Consider the following 16,860-nt stretch of genomic DNA (forward strand, 5'->3'; position numbering starts at 1 on the left):
TCTATTCCCTTTTTTGAACGGGGCACAACATTCGCTACTCTCCAGTCCCCTGGTACCACCCCCGTTGCCAGTGAAGACGAGAAGATCATTGCCAACGGTACTGCAATTTCCTCTCTTGCTTCCCACATAATCCTAGGATATATCCCGTCAGGCCCGGGGGACTTGTCTATCCTCAAGTTGTTCAAAATGTCCAACACATCTTCCTTCCTAACAGGTATCTCTTCTAGCTTACCAGTCCATTTCACACTCTCCTCTTCTACAATACGGTCCCTCTCGTTCGTAAATACTGAAGAGAAGTACTTGTTCAAGACCTCTCCTATCTCTTCCGACTCAATACACAGTCTCCCACTACTGTCCTTGATCGGACCTACCCTCGTTCTCGTCATTCTCAGGTTTCTCACATACGCATAAAATGCCTTGGGGTTATCCTTGATCCTATCCGCCAACGATTTTTCATGCCCTCTCTTAGCTCTCCTAATCCCTTTCTTCAGGTCCCTTCTGGCTATCCTGTATCCCTCCACTGCTCTGTCTGAATCCTGTTTCCTCAACCTTATGTAAGCCTCCTTCTTCCTCTTTACCAGACATTCAACCTCTCTCGTCAACCAAGGCTCCCTCACACGACCATTTCTTTCCTGCCTGATAGGTACATACATATCATGGACACGTCGTATCTGCTCTTTGAAAAAGTTCCACCTTTCCACCACATCCTTCCCTGACAGCCTATGCTCCCAACGTATGCTCCTCAAATCCTGCCTTACTGCATCGTAATTTCCCTTCCCCCAATTATAAAATCTACCTTGTTGTGCGCACCTATCTCTCTCCATAATCAAGGTGAAAGTCACAGAATTGTGGTCACCATCACCAAAATGTTCACCCACTAACAAGCCCACCACTTGTCCCGGTTCATTACCGAGTACCAAATCCAATATGGCCTCCCCTCTGGTTGGACAATCTACATACTGCGTTAGAAAAGCTTCCTGGACACACTGCACAAACACCGCCCCATCCAATCTACTTGACCTAAAGAGCTTCCAATCAATATTTGGGAAGTTGAAGTCGCCCATGACTACGACCCTGTGGCTTCTGCACCTTTCCAAAATCTGTTTCCCAATCTGTTTCTCCACATATCTGCTGCTATTGGGGGGCCTATAGTAAACACCCAACAAGGTGACTGCACCTTTCCTATTTCTGACTTCAGCCCATACTACCTCCAGAGGCAGATCCCCCTCAAATTTCCTTTCTGCAGCCGTTATACCATTTCTAATTAGCAATGCCACCCCCCCTCCTTTTTTCCCACTATAGTTGCCTATCTTCTGTCTCTCTCCCTTCTGAAACATTAGCTAGTTACATTAGCCATTTTCCAGTCCTCTGGGACCATCCCTAACTCCAGTGATTCTTGAAAGGTCACCATCAATGCCTGTATAATCTTCTCAACCATCTTCTTCCAAAATCTGGGATGAAGTCCATCCAATCTGGGTGAATTATCACTTTCAGACTTTTCAGCTTCCCCAGCACCTTCGCCTTAATGATGGCCACTACACTCACCTCTGCCCTTGAAGTTCTGGTGTGTTGCTGGTGTCTTCCACTGTGAAATGTACTGGGATATAGTTTTAAATCATACCATGGAATTTATCTTGAATTGGTAAAATCTGGAATTGAAACTAGTTTCATGGTCACTATTATTGAGACAATCATTATTTTGATTTAGAAAGAAAATATGCCTTCTTTATCAATTTTACCTACATGTGACCCCCGATCAAAATGAATGTGGATTGACTTTTAACTGCACTCTGAAACAGACTAGCAAACCACTGAGTTCAGAGGCAATTTGTGATGGACAACAAATACTGGCCTTGTCAGTGATTCTTACACCCAACAAAAGGATTCCTTTTATAACTTTTGACAACTGTAGCAGCAATGTCAATGTTTTAAAAATGCCTGAAATTTAATTTTTTAAAAATTATCAGATTTGTTCCACTTATTCTAACAAATATGGATCTCTATGAATGTTATTCTTTTATCAAGTGCAAAATTGATGAATAAAGTTAAAGTAAATACGAAATCACAGTTTATTAGACATATTGAAATCAATTCTTCTTCAGTTTAATTATTTCATTAAAAAATTAAGCTTGACATTTCAAAGAATTGTTTAACACCATCTTTCCAGGTGTCTGGGTAAAATAATGAATAGGAGGACCTTGTGTCAGAGAAAATATGCAACACACACTTTCCACTTTATGTATCAATTTAGTAGCTGTAGAAGTATTGAAACAGACTAAAAACTAAGAAACACAGTTTGAAATATGCAAATAAATAATTTGGATATTGACAGATTAAATTCAGCATAGGTTAATTTCAATTGTTAAATCAGCTTTTACAATGGGAAAAGAAATTTTAACTCTCAGCCAGAAAGTTAGTGGGACTGCTGATCCTCAATAATATTCTAACGGAAACAGCTTGGCAGATTGACCTGACAACATTTGGTCTCAAAGACTGTCAGTCTAACAGTCACGCAAGTTGAGAGGTGCTGAGATTTCCATGGTTTAGAAGCATCCCAAATGTTTTCAAATAGCCTGGAAAGCACTCTTAATTCTCCCGGGTCCCAAGAAGATAAATTTTAAGTAGACCTGACAAGTTGTCCACTTGGTACAACCAAGTTTGATTGAACAATTCATCTGCTCACCAGCATCAGAGCACCAATGACACTATTGGGTCCTGATTTAAGTTAAGCAAGGGGAATCCGATAAATTGACCACAAAGAGAAGAGAATCAAAAAGGGTGGCCATGGAAATAGCAGAAGTCAGGCAGCATCTGAGGAGCAGGAGAGTCAATGTTTTGGACATAAGTCCTTCATCAGGAATTCCTGATGAATTGTTTATGCCGGAAATGTTGACTCCCCTGCTCCTCGGATGCTGCCTGACCTGCTGTGCTTTTCCAGCACCACACTTTTGGACTCTGACTCTTCAGCATCCACAGCCCTCACTCTTTCCATGAAAAGAAAGTCTGATATAACCACACTTGGAATTTAAGATTAATTCCATGTGGCTGGAATTAAAATATTTCTTGTAGAATTGACGGTGACACAGAGAACATGCAAAATAAGATGCACTAATTATCCATAAAACAAAATTATGCAGATGCTAGAAATCTAAAACAAACACAGAATGCTGGAGAAACTCAACAGGTCTGGAAGCATCTGTGGAGAGATGGCAAATCTCCACAGGCATCCCCATCCTCCAATATGAGGGACCAAGCATATCAGTGTGAAAGACAAGGCTTATGCATTTGTAAAAAGTTCAGAGAATGCTGGAAAAACTTAGCATCTGGCAGAATCTGTAAAGTGAAACAGAGCTAATGTTTTGAGTCCATATGACTCCTCTTCAGAACCGAAGAGTCATACCAGACTTGAAACATCAACTCTGTTTCTTTCTCCACAGCTGCTTGCTGACCTGCTGAGTTTATCAAGCATTCTGTGTTTGTTGCAGTAACTATACAATTTTCTCCAGTGATTTTTTAAAATGCATTTTTAAGTATATTCTAAATCATTAAAAGGTAATCTATTTTGAAGAGAAATAAAGGAAACGTATAACTAATTCATATATTCAAATAGTTGTTTCTCATTGTCAATATTGTACATTAAATGAACAATTCCTACAGATACTTAATTCTATGTTATTGCCAATATCATCTCTAAATGTTTGAGGATAAATGTGCTTCCCTTAATTTGGTAACTTTAAGTGTCTATGTAATTTTTACTAACAAACTAGGGTAGCTGCTATAAAATTTTAATACAAATCGCACAAAATCATATTAAATCTTTAAAAGATTTATACATATTAGAGAAAAGATACCGACCAAGCATCACTTACGAGGACCAATTTTATGAATACACATTCTCAACTGAAAGCCTCAGCTGCTGTCATGTTTTGAAATTTCTAACATGTTTTTTCTTCAATTGAAGAAAAGAGGGAATGGTTTCCATAAAAGAAAGCCAAATATCAAACAGCATTCCAGTGATAATCAATGTCTTTATAATTATGTGACACCTGGCCTTTGACTATTACTGGATACTGCTATTTTGTGTTCCTATTCTGTATTCAACACTAAGGAATTGAAACAGATATACTGGCAAAACCCATGCTTGGAAACTTTCTCTCACGTAACCTGTGAACCGTGCACTCAGAAAAGACTTTTTAAATGATCTGCTTAGTCAGAAGATTTAGTTGAACCAGAAATGTTTTGGAAATGGAATGGAAATTTTAATTCAAACTTTTAACATGCTAAAATTCCTAATGCAAGCCCCACCCCCAAACACCCAATCAAAATCACACTGTTTGAAAATATCCTCAGTGATGATGTTATGACCACTTACCATTCCTAAACCTTGGCATCACCATAGTTGGCTTGTCAAGTGTAATTTATTTCAGTTGCATTTTATAGCATTGTGGACTCAACCTTATTCAGCATGGAAACAGACCTATCGGTCCACCTCGGCCATGCCGATCAGATACCCTAAATAAATCTAATCCAATTTGCCAGCATTTGGCCCATATCCCTTTAAACCCTTTCTATTCATAGACCCATCCAGATGCCTTTTAAATGTTGTAATTGTACCAGCCTCCACCACTTCCTCTGGCAGTTCATTCCATACACGCAGTACTTTCTGCATGAAAACGTTGTCCCTTAGTTCCTTTCAAACTCTTTTCCCTCTCACCATAAACCTATGCCCTCTAGTTCTGGACTCCCCCATCCTGGGAAAAAGACCTTGTCTATTTACCCTGTCCATGACCCTCATGATTTTCTAAACCTCCGAAAGGTCACCCTCAGCTTCTAACACTGCAGGGAAAACAGCCCCAGCCTATTCATCCTCTACCTATAGTTCACACCCTCCAATCCTGGCAACATCCTTGTAAATCCTTTACTGAACCCATTTACGTTTTGCAACATCCTTCCTATAGCAGAGAGATCAGAATTGCATTCAGTATTCCCAAAGTGGCCTAACCAATGTCCTGTACAGCTGCAACATGACCTCCTAACTCATACACTCAATGCACTGACCAATAAAGACCAGCATACCAAATGCCTTCTTCATTATCTTATCTACCTGTGACTTCACTTTCAAAGAACTACAAACCTGCACTCCACGATCGCTTTGTTCAACAACACTCCAAGGTCCTTACTATACTTATGTCAATGTTCAGTAATCCACTCTCCCTCCCCAATGTCAGAATCTGAGCAATAGAGGGTAGATACTCCTCTTGGCCAATGGCATAAAACAGGTAAGACTGAATTATCAAAATTCTGAAGAAGAGTCATACTGGACTTGAACCTTAACTCTGTTTTCTCTCCATGGATGCTGCCAGTCCTGCAGAAGTTTGCCAGCACTTTCTGTTTTCATTTCTAAATTATTAGACACTACTTGTAATGAGCAATTAAGTCAATACCATCCATTTTGTGCCATGAGTCCAAGTTATATCCATAAATTCTAGATGTTTCAGAGCTGCTTACCTGGACAAGGCAATCTCTGATTTCTGCCGAGCAATAGCTGCTGCCCTTTGCGCCCCCTCCATGCTTCTTTCCACCTTCTCTCTCAGCTTGTTGGTCCTCAGTGGTATCAGGTGCTTCTTCTTGCCCTTGACCAGCACGTTGTTCTTGTACTTGCCCTCTTCCTTGTTGCCATCTGGGAAGGTGGTGCAGCCATAGCCATGCCTTAGATTGTCATGCCACTCACCCTCGTACTTGAGGCCACTTGACCTCTCACTGACCCCATATCCCGAGCGCTTGTCATTCTTCCACTCGCCCATGTAGCTCTCAGTCGTGGTGGCATCAATGTCGGACTCGACAGGTGGGAAGTCATCGCCACCTTCGCCCAGGCTGACAGTCGAGTTGGCATCACTGGCAGCTGAGCTGAGTCCAGCATCACTCCTGAGAAAGCTGATTTTGCTCCTCTGACTGGACAGGGAGCTCTTGGACTCGCTCTTCCTCAGCTTGCCGAGCAGTGAGCTCCGCCGGAACAGACCCTTCTTCTTAGGTTTTTGCTCAGCATCACCAGCACTCTGGAGGCTCAGGGCGAACCCTCCACGGCTCGGTCCGATGGTGGAGGCAGAGGCAGAGGCTGAGGCAGCAGCAGAGGGGGTGGTCAAAGTCAGAGAGTCAGCTGGTGGCTCGAGTTGCAGCACAGCTCCATTACTGTGCTCACTACGAAGGGAGGTGAGCGAGGTCCTCAATGGTGAGCGGATCATGGTGGCCATACCATAGGGAACACTTTGGCGCACTCCATAGCCATGTCGCATTCCCCCTGTAAATTGGCCTTGGTATGTACCTAGAAACATAACCAGAAAATAAACATCCATTAATAATCCTAAACAATTATCACCACACTAGTGTAAATCATCTGAATAGACAGCTGTGGTTGAGGCTGATGTCTGGTTGTTGCTACTTGTGAATCCTCACATTTAACACTTCTAAAATAGTTCACGAGCTGTAGAAGTTTGTAGTATAAACTGAGAAAATAAATGGCACTATATAAATGCAAGTTCTTTATGTAACTCAATACAAAGTTAGGTTCTAAAATAAAGACATGATCCAAAATAAAATCTTTGATTAACCACAATTAAAGTGTGTTATCACAGTACTGGTCTCCACGTAGGATATGGAAGCATTGAAGATGATACATACCAAAGATTTATATGGAGAAACCAAAACTGAGAGGTTACAACAATCAGGAAATACTGAAGGCTAGGGCTTATGATATCTAGCAAAGAGGGGGCTTACATAAAACATATATCTAGAATGATAAAAGGATCTGATATGCTTGACATACATACAATGTTTATGATTATGAGTCGAAGTGGTACATGCCTATGAATCAAAGTAGGGAATTCAGAGGAAAAACCTTACAAAAAGAGTGGTAAGAACACATATAGGCAAACACTTATGTGCAAGGGCAAGCTAGATAACTACATGAGGAAGAAAAGAACAGAAGGATATACTGATAGGTAAAAGGAAGCAATGATTGTGCAAAGCATAGACTAAAACATGTGGATGCTAGATGCTGGAGATCTAAAACAAACCATTCTGAGGAAGGGCTCAAAATGTTAACAGTTTTCTCTCCTCATGTGCTGCCAGACCTGCTGAGTTTCTGTTTTTTGTTTGTTGAAGCATTGACTAGTGGGGCTTAATTGCCTGTTTCTCAGTACCATAAATCATATGGCCCAATTTCACAGCACTGACAGCAGATCTCAAAGAAAGTTGCCAGCATAGATTTCTCCTTTGCTAACATTTAAATCAGGCACCAAGGGGATCTCCAGAGGTACAACACTAAGGATGTCATTCAATCATATTTAAGAATTTTAACGGGATAGAAAACCACAGAAATGAATACACTCTTATCATTCAGGTACAAATATTTAGTAAAAAAAAGCTGATGCTAACTTGATTAAAAAGTGTTTTAAAAAGTCATAGGAGATTGCTATAGGATGAAGAAGATGAATAAGACAGAGTAGGCATTGGAACATTGATAAGTCATGTCAATGTTAATAGTTACAAGCTTATTATCACATGTAAACATAAATGTAAAATCAGCACTATCATTTCAAAACACAAATAGAAGGGGTACAAAAATTTGTATGGGACCCAAATCCAAAAATGCAAATGAGAATAATAACTGAAAAAACTAGAAATACTCTAGTCTGTCACAAGGCAACATGATCACCTTATGTCAGTAAAAGAGGCAAATCTTCTGCTTTTTATTATACCTTCTTTGTTACTCCTGAACTTGGTAGCTCTTCAAAAGGTAAGCACATAGACATCACCAATTTTTACATCATTGAAAACTGATATGCACGGGCTGGCCCACTCTCCACCCGACGTTTAAGTTGCAGGCAATCACATCAGGTGGGAGAAAGATTAGATGAGTTACGACTTAATTTCGATTGGCATTCACAAAGGTAAAATCAAGGCCTATGAATCATTTGCTTAGTCCAAAGTGTTAGTTGTCCCGACAGTGCCTGATACAAACACTACAATGTTTCCAATACTGTAGTCAATTTGACAAAAGGCTGTGATTTCTTATAGACTTCAACAAGTCAGGTTTTAGGCCTAAATGCTATTTAAAAAAGAAAACAAGATCAATGTACTTTTGGATTGAAGTTCATTTAAATGACGAGCTTAATTAAAAAGCCTGTTTACCTTGGCAAATGCTGGAAAAGTTACACCAATTGCAAAAGTGAAATAAGTTGCAAAATTTAAAAACACAATGATGATTCTAAAACTGTCAACTTAAGAACAGGAACAAAGGAGATCCTGATGATTGGCTGATATATCTCTTTGTCATGAGAATGAATACTTAATTAATAAAAGATCATGTGACAGACTTTAGGGCAGCAAAATGCCCAAATAACTGGATGTCCTTGACATTTACCCACAAACATTTAAGATATTAATCATGCGATAGGTGGTGATTCCATTAAACACAAAACTAATTTTTGAAACCTACACATGGTACACATATATCTTTAGGGATTAAAAGACTGAGCTGAAGATCTGTCTGTAGCTCCCTAACAATGTCATGCTACAGTCAACCAATAAGATTTATGAAGAGCAGCAATATCTAGAGAAAGTTCTGGTTTTCATGCAATGACATTAGTAAGGCTGAATAGTCACCGAGGTAGAATTTTTTTCTTACCCAGCTATGAAAAACAGGCTGCACTGGAATCAATGGAATTGCCCAGCAAGTGAGTACTATAACCAATGTTGATCATATTTGAACATTTTACCCCACTGCTCAAGACCAATCTCTATCCTTCTTCCTTTTTTTGAAAAATTTAGGTGGTGAACACATCCTAAGCATGTTTGGCACAGCATAATGCAATGCCAGTACCTTGAGCTATCCTTTCTGGACAATTTTTAAAAATGGAAAACTCCTCAAAGCATTTTAAAACTGTACTTTGCAGCAGATTTATTTTGATCATAGAATCATTACTAAAATTCCCAAAATACTGCATTTTGTTATTTCAGTTTATTATTTTCACAGTTTTTATTTTTTAATATAAACTGGATAGTAAAAGTATCAGAAGTAACTTAAAATGCAATACACCAACAATGTATAGGTGACTGAAAGTGAGGAAGAATTTGCATTTACACAGCATCTTCAATTATCTCAGGATGTCCTAAAGTGTTTTACAACTTAAGTAATTCTTGAAGTATCACAGAAACATAGTAAAACATAGAAAATAGAAGCAGGAGTAGGCTATATAACCGTTCAAAACTGCACTGCCATTCATTATACTGTAATCATGGCTGATCATTTAACTCAAATCTGTTCTTATTTTTACACCATATCCTTTGATCTCTTTAACCCCAAATGTAATATCTATCTTCTTCTTGAAATCCCACAACTTTTGGTCTCGACTGCTATCTGTGCTAGTGAATTCCACAGGCTCACCACTCTCTGGGTGAAGACATTTCGCTTCATCTCAGTCCTGAATGCTTAACCTCATATTCTTGGACTATAACCCCTGGTTCTAGACTTGACCCATCATTAGGAACATCCTTCCTCCATCTACCCTCTCTAGACCCATTTAATTTTATAGGTTTCTCCAAGATTCCCTCCTCATCCTCCTGAACTCTAGCAAATATAATCCTAACCAATTCAACCCCTTCTCTTACATCTGTGCTGCCATCCCAGGAATCAGTGCAGTAATCCTTCAATGTTTTCCCTCTGATATCAAGAACATGCTTCCTCCAATAAGAACACCAAAACTGCACACAATGTTCTGGGTGTAGTCTCACTTAGACCCTGGTTAATTGCAGCAATCCCAACTCCTATACTCAATTCTCTCACTGCAAAGGCCAACATACCATTTACCTTCATGATCTCCTGCTGCACCTGCATGCTTACCCTCAGTGACTTGTGGTCTTATAGTGTATTCCCCTTTCTCAATTTATGGCAAGATAATAATCAACCTTCCTGTATTTGCTCCCAAAATAGAAAACCTCACAATCACATTATATTGCATCAGCCCACTCACTCAGTTGTCTAAATCACACCAAAGGATCTCTGCATCCTCTTCCCAGCTCACCCTCCCATCCAATTTTACATTAATACAATTTGTCCAAAATTGCAGGTAATGATTTAGATGAGAGAACTAAATGTATATTGTGAATAGCTGCAGTCCTAGTACTGATACCTGCAGTACACCACTAATCACTACTGCTATCCAGCAAAAGATATGTTAATTCCTGCTCTTTGTTTCCTGTCTACTAACCAATTTTCTATCCAGCTCATCTCATTGTCACCAAGCCCATGTGCTTTATTTTTATATACTCATCTCTTATGTGCAGCTTTGTAAAAAGCCTTCTGCAATGCAAATTTGCTCACAAGCTCCCACAAACAGCAATAACAATAACCAGATAATAAAAGTTTGTGAGAAGATTTGTAGCTCGGGTGCTCGTTGTCGTGGTTCTGTTCGCCGAGCTGGGAACTTGTGTTGCAGACGTTTCGTCCCCTGTCTAGGTGACATCCTCAGTGCTTGGGAGCCTCCTGTGAAGCGCTTCTGTGATGTTTCCTCCGGCATTTAAAGTGATTTGTATTTGCCACTTCCAGTTATCAGTTCAAGCTGTCCGCTGCAGTGGCTGGTATATTGGGTCCAGGTCGATGTGCTAATTGATTGAATCTGTGGATGAATGCCATGCCTCTAGGAATTCCCTGGCTATTCTCTGTTTGGCTTGTCCTACAATAGTAGTGTTGTCCCAGTCGAATTCATGTTGCTTGTCATCTGAGTGTGTGGCTACTAAGGATAGCTGGACGTGTCGTTTCATGGCTAGTTGGTGTTCATGGATGCGGATCGTTAGCTGTCATTCTGTTTGTCCTACGTAGTGTTTTGTGCAGTCCTTGCATGGGATTTTGTAACTAGTGTACAAAATCCAATGCAAGGACTGCACAAAACAATACACAGGACAAACAGGAAGACAGCTAATGATCTGCATCCATGAACACCAACTAGCAATGAAACGACACAACCAGCTATCCTTAGTAGCCACACACTTAGATGACAAGCAACATGAATTCGACCGGGGCAACACTACTATTGTAGGACAAACCAAACAGAGAATAGCCAGGGAATTCCTAGAGGCATGGCATTCATCCACAGATTCAATCAATAAGCACATCGACCTGAACCCAATATACCGGCCACTGCAGCAGACAGCTGGAACTGAGAACCGGAAGCGGGAGATACAAATCACTTTAAATGCCGGAGGAAACATCAGAGAAGTGCTTCACAGGAGGCTCCCAAGCACTGAGGATGTCACCTAGACAGGGGACGAAACGTCTGCAACACAAATTCCCAGCTCGGCGAACAGAACCACAACAATAACCAGATAATATTTTAATGATGTTAATTTACATTTCCTAATCAACCTGTTATTACACACCTCTAGAGCAGGCCTTCTGGTTCAGAGGTAGAGACACTACAACTGCACCACAACAAACCTTAAATGATGTTGATGATGGAAAGAATTTGACCAATAGAACAGAATGCCTTTGCTCTTCCTCAAATATATATTGTATATGTAATATGGAATCATTTATATCCACTTGAGGGAAAAGGTAGGACTTCACTTTAAAGTTTCATCCAAAAATAATTTCCAAAACTGCAGTACTCACTCCCCCAGTAATGGACCAAAGTCCGAACTTAGATTACGTATGCAAATCCCTGGAATTGGATTTGAACCCACAGTATTCCAACTCAGAGCAATTACAACCAACTTGAAAAGTGTGACACCTGAACGATTTTAGCACATTAAGGAATTCTACATCAAAGAAAACTGATTGTAGAGATAGTCTCTCGTGTTCCCAACATGGAAGCTGTATAACTGGGTTTTGATCATTGCATTGGTATTTTTAAAATTTAAGTTTGTTTATTTGTTGCCTGACTTGGAAGGTTTTGTAGCAGCTCTGATGCAAAACAATTCAAAACTGTGTCAGGTTTTGAAACTAAATATAATTATACATTAGCAATGATATTAACAAGTATTTAATGGATAATAAAATAGCATTTGTTATTTGCCTAATGCCAAAAGTGTAAAACTAAAAAACATCGGCAAGAAGTACTTTAGTCATTGTTAAGTCCCTAAATTAGTTAATACATTATTCATTGTGGCTTTCAGCTTATGAATTTTCAGGACACAGAATTTTTAACCCTGGCAAAATGAAAATGTAGGTATCAGATTGTTTGGGAATTAGACAGCCCTTAGGTAATCCACACTCATCTTTACCAATAACTGTACACTGACTTCAGAATGCCATACGGTATATATGACTTACAGATCGATCTATGGAGAGGTTTTTAATCTTGTTAAAATATATGTGAATAATTTTTAGGAAATACATTGTATATACTGCAGTGTAATTTTGCAGCTAAGATTTGCAGTGTGGGTTGTTTGTTACTATGGGAACCAGGCAGCATCTCTGGCAACATCACTTTGGTACAGATAGAATAGAAAGCAAGATGTTAAATTGTTTTCGAAGTTAGAATGCTTCATTAATTTAGACACAATTACACAGGGAAACTAATATACAATATGTTTTATATATTTTATAACAAGTATAACAGTAAAATATAGGGTAGGTAGGTCAGTTTGATCTTCATAGGATAAAAGGTCAGCACAACATCGAGGGCCTCACAGCCTGTACCTGTGCTGTACTGTTCTATGCTTTAGTAATATATAATGCCAGATAATTAAAGTGTTCCAATTAAAAAAATGTACAGCATGCAAAGAACAATACAACATGGGAACAGGCCCTTCGGCCCACCAAGCCTGCGCCGATTCCTGCGCCTTATTTAGATTCACTACTTATTGCCCATGTGCAGTTTCTATCCCACTGTTTGTCTCCTATTCGTGTGTTTAGCAAGATACACTTTAAATGTTTCTAATGTGACTGCTTTCACCACCTCCACTGGCAGTGCGATCCAGGCATCCACCACCTCTGTGAAAAACTTTCCCGCACTTCTCCTCTAAAGGTTTCCCCTCTCACCTTGAACCTGTAGCCTCGTGTAGTTGACCTTTCCACCCTGAGAAAGACCAATTACAAAGCTATCTACCTTATCTATGCCTCTATCAGGCTGCTCCTTAGCCTCGCTCTTTCCGGTGAAAACAATTGAGATTTATCCAACTTCTCCTCATGATTAAAATACTCCAGATCAGGCAACATCCTAGCAAACCTTCCCTGCACCCTTTCCAAAACATTCACATCCTTCTGGTAGAGATCTGTGAATCTGTGTACTCATTTAATATGTATTCATGAGTAATGTTTCTTTTCCTCTGCAATAATTTCAATGGAAGAAATAGAAATCTTGCCACCAATTAGTTTAATCAAAATCTAATGCTGGATATTTTGATTCTGATTGGAGATTAACAACAGTATAATAATTTTTCTGAATTTCTGCTATTTCTCCAATGTGAAAATTAATTGTGGACATGAACTCAATTGGTACATTTTCAATTGAAGTGCTAATTTCGGTAATGTTGACTGTAATAATTAGATAGGAAAAAATTATTTGAGATAATTAGATCGGAATGTGTTTCATTTGGAGTCCAATAACACCTTTTTTTTCAGATTAGAATCCTTTTGAAAACTGACGATACTTGTTAAAATGTTACTGGTTATTCATTAACTTTAAGAATGAATGTTCAATTTCCAAAACATTTATCCAATTATCCAAAACATAATTTTACTAAATCAATCATGCTTCAAATGGAGGAATCATTTGTAACATCAATCCAATTAAAGGTACTTATAAATATCCAGTTAAGGTTAAAAGTTCTATCTTGGAATATAATTCTGATTATCTGAAGAAATTAATTTTGCATTTTACACAATATGTGTAAATGCATTACATTTTCCAAAAATGAAGCCTAGGTCAAAAAGAAGATTGAGATAAAAGAGAAAATACCTATCATAATTTAAACAACAGGCTGCAAATTTGGTGAACAGATAGACAACTGTTGTTGCAAAAATATTCCTTCCTATTAAGTTAATAATTATACTGACAAGGCCCAAGAAAGTCTGCAGAAAATATAAATTCAGTTGGTTGCAAATTACAGCAGCTGCTGGATTGTTTGTCTTCTTGCGGGATCATATTGTTAAATAAACTTTTAGATATGTTTTGAGAATATGTTTTTATCTTCAAATAGGAAACAGAGTCAGTCAATACTTGCATTCCAGAGGTAGCGAGAGGAGATCCTTCAGGGATTGCATGATTGGACAGCTGCTAATTTAGTACCTATTTTTAAAAAGGGAATCAGAGCCAGGTAATTACAGACAACTTACTTTAATATGAATGATTACATTTAGTGTGCATGGACTTCATAAAAGCCTTTGACACGGTACCATGTGGGAGATTAGTGGAGAAGGCTAATGGGGATTTAAATGATGGAAAGACAGCAAACTGGATTAAAAACTGTGAGAAGGGAAAAAAACAGACTAGTTCTTATCAGTTTTGTTTGTTATAGTTGGAAATGAGTAGTCATATCCCTGAAGTTCAAATTTGGGCCACATCTGCTCAATCTGTGTACAATGATTTAGATGTAGGCCAAGAGAAAGTTGAAATCTGCACATCACATCAAAATAGATTTGGTTGAGTCTTTAGAAGACAAAAGAAAACAGCAAAGGATTATTGATGAGCAAATGTGTGTAAAAAAAATTAGGTGGAATTCAATATCAATGATTGTGGTTTAATGTGTCTTGGAAAAAATAAGTTGTGTTAAGTAAATTTTAAATGCAGGTATGTTTGATGCTTTGGACAAACGAAGACGCGTTGGAGTGCAATTTCACAGAAATTAAAAACAACGTCTCAGGTTTTGATAAGTATCTTTTAAAAAGCAATTCAGGTTCTTTGTTTTAAAATGAATTAGCAAAAGGGTCCTCGTTAGTAATATCCCAACTACTAAAAAGGTTTGTTCCACCTAACCTATTTTATCCATTCATTACTAGAGACATTCATCATACTTTATCTCAAGTGTCTGTACCTTTTCTTTACCATAGAGTGCAAAACTGTCCACAAAACTCCATAATTTTTTTAAGGTTTTGTATAGGTTTATCATTACCTCGTGGTTTTAATATTCTCAAGAACAATTTGCCGCCACAAATTAAATACTGGCACAATGGTTGGGCTGAATGGCTCGTATTCATGCTGCAACTGCATGAGTATGTATGGTTGCTAGAAGAAACGTGGGGATCAAAACTTACTTCCTTAATATTGACACTTTTTTTTTGAAAATGTCAGCCAGGTGTCTGATATTCCTCATTTACATGCTAATGGCCAAATTATGTTACTGAAAGACTGACAGCCAAAGGTATGGTTCCTCTTCTCCCAAAATGTTGTGCACACATGGTTTTGTTTGTAAGAACACATGTCATTTCCTTAAATCTAAATTTGCAAAACCAAGAAGGACTTAATGTGTGCAACTGTACTATTGGGGCTTTAAACAATTGCAACTGCAGTTTACCAGAAATGTTTCCCTCTGCTTGTCATGCTAGCACTACCTTAACAATAGTGCATTAACTCACAGGGCTCTGAAGACAAATGTGATGAATGTCAGCTAGTGAAAAGCCTACCCCTCTGGGCTTCTCTTGAAAGGAAGATTGATTAGTGATCAACAGTACCCTCCGTGGAGTACTGTGGACCTGAGTCAGAGTCAGGTGTTAGATTACCAAATCTGCTAAAAAGCATGGACTTAGTTCTTAATGTTCACCACTGACACAGAAACAGCACAGAAGCAGACCCTTCAGCCCAACTATGATCCCAAACTAAACTAATCCCATTTATCTGCGCTTGGCCTACATACCCCAAACATTTCTTATTCATGTACTTATCTAAATGTCTTTTAACCGTTGCAACTGTACCCATATTCACCACTTTTCCTGGAGGTTCATTCCACACACAAACCATTCTATATAAAAAAATCTGCCTCTCATGTCTTTTTTTAAATCTTTCTCCTCTCACCTTAAAGATATGACCCGTCATCTTGAAATACCCATCCCCAGGGAAAAGATACCTGCCATTATCTATATCTCTCACGATTTTATAAATTTCTATAAGCTCATCTATCAACCTCCGATGCTCCAGCAGAAAAATGTCCCAGCCTCTCCTTATAACTCATCTCTCCATCCTGGTACATCTCTTCTGAACACTCTCTAGCTTAATAATATCCTTCATCGAACAGGGCGACTAGAATTGAACACAGTACACCAGAAGAGGCCTCACTGATGTCCTCTACAACTTTAACATAATGTCCCAACTCCTGTACTCAAAGATCTGAGCATTGAATGCAAGTGTGCTAAATGCTTTATTCAACGCTTTCTGTGATTCAAACTTCAAAGAATTTTGTCCCTGAACCCCTATGTCTCTCTGTTCTGTGACCAAATGCCCTACTTTTAATTGCATAAGTCCTGCCCTTGCTTGTTTTACCAAAATGCAATACTTGCATTTATCCAAACTAAGTTCCATCTGACTGACCCTCTTCAGCCCACGGATTTCCTGGAACCATGCTGACCCCTGAGGAGATCCCAATTACCTCCACTGCAAATTATGCTTGAGAAACTAAAAAATGTCAATGCTCCCAAAGTGGGGATGGGACCCCAATGGGGTTGCAAGCTCTGATCAAGTGATAACAGCTACGCTCCCTTTGTAACATGCTTCTGCTCTCCAAGTTCTCACCGAGGGGCATTAACAATTATCAAGCCTCAAGATGAGAATATAATGGGAAAAGTTTGGGAAGCATAAGTGACAAGAAAAAACATGACCTTCTGTGACCCATGTTTGCATGCACTAGTTCACACAGTAGAGATAGGAA

At 38.9% G+C, this 16,860-nt stretch overlaps 1 protein-coding gene across 1 annotated transcript in view; it reads right to left on the reverse strand.

The window, feature by feature from the left end:
* jph2 (junctophilin 2) overlaps positions 1 to 16,860 on the reverse strand; it is a 105,465-nt gene that overhangs the window by 87,063 nt on the left and 1,542 nt on the right. Inside the window, exon 2 of the mRNA XM_043710295.2 lies at positions 5,509 to 6,322. Coding sequence (XP_043566230.1) covers positions 5,509 to 6,322 — 814 coding nt within the window. The remainder of the gene's footprint in view (positions 1 to 5,508; positions 6,323 to 16,860) is intronic.

Source organism: Chiloscyllium plagiosum, unplaced genomic scaffold, assembly GCF_037043375.1.
Source record: "Chiloscyllium plagiosum isolate Xiang-an unplaced genomic scaffold, Cpla_swu_hap1 HiC_scaffold_15, whole genome shotgun sequence".
Taxonomy (NCBI): Eukaryota; Metazoa; Chordata; class Chondrichthyes; order Orectolobiformes; family Hemiscylliidae; genus Chiloscyllium; species Chiloscyllium plagiosum.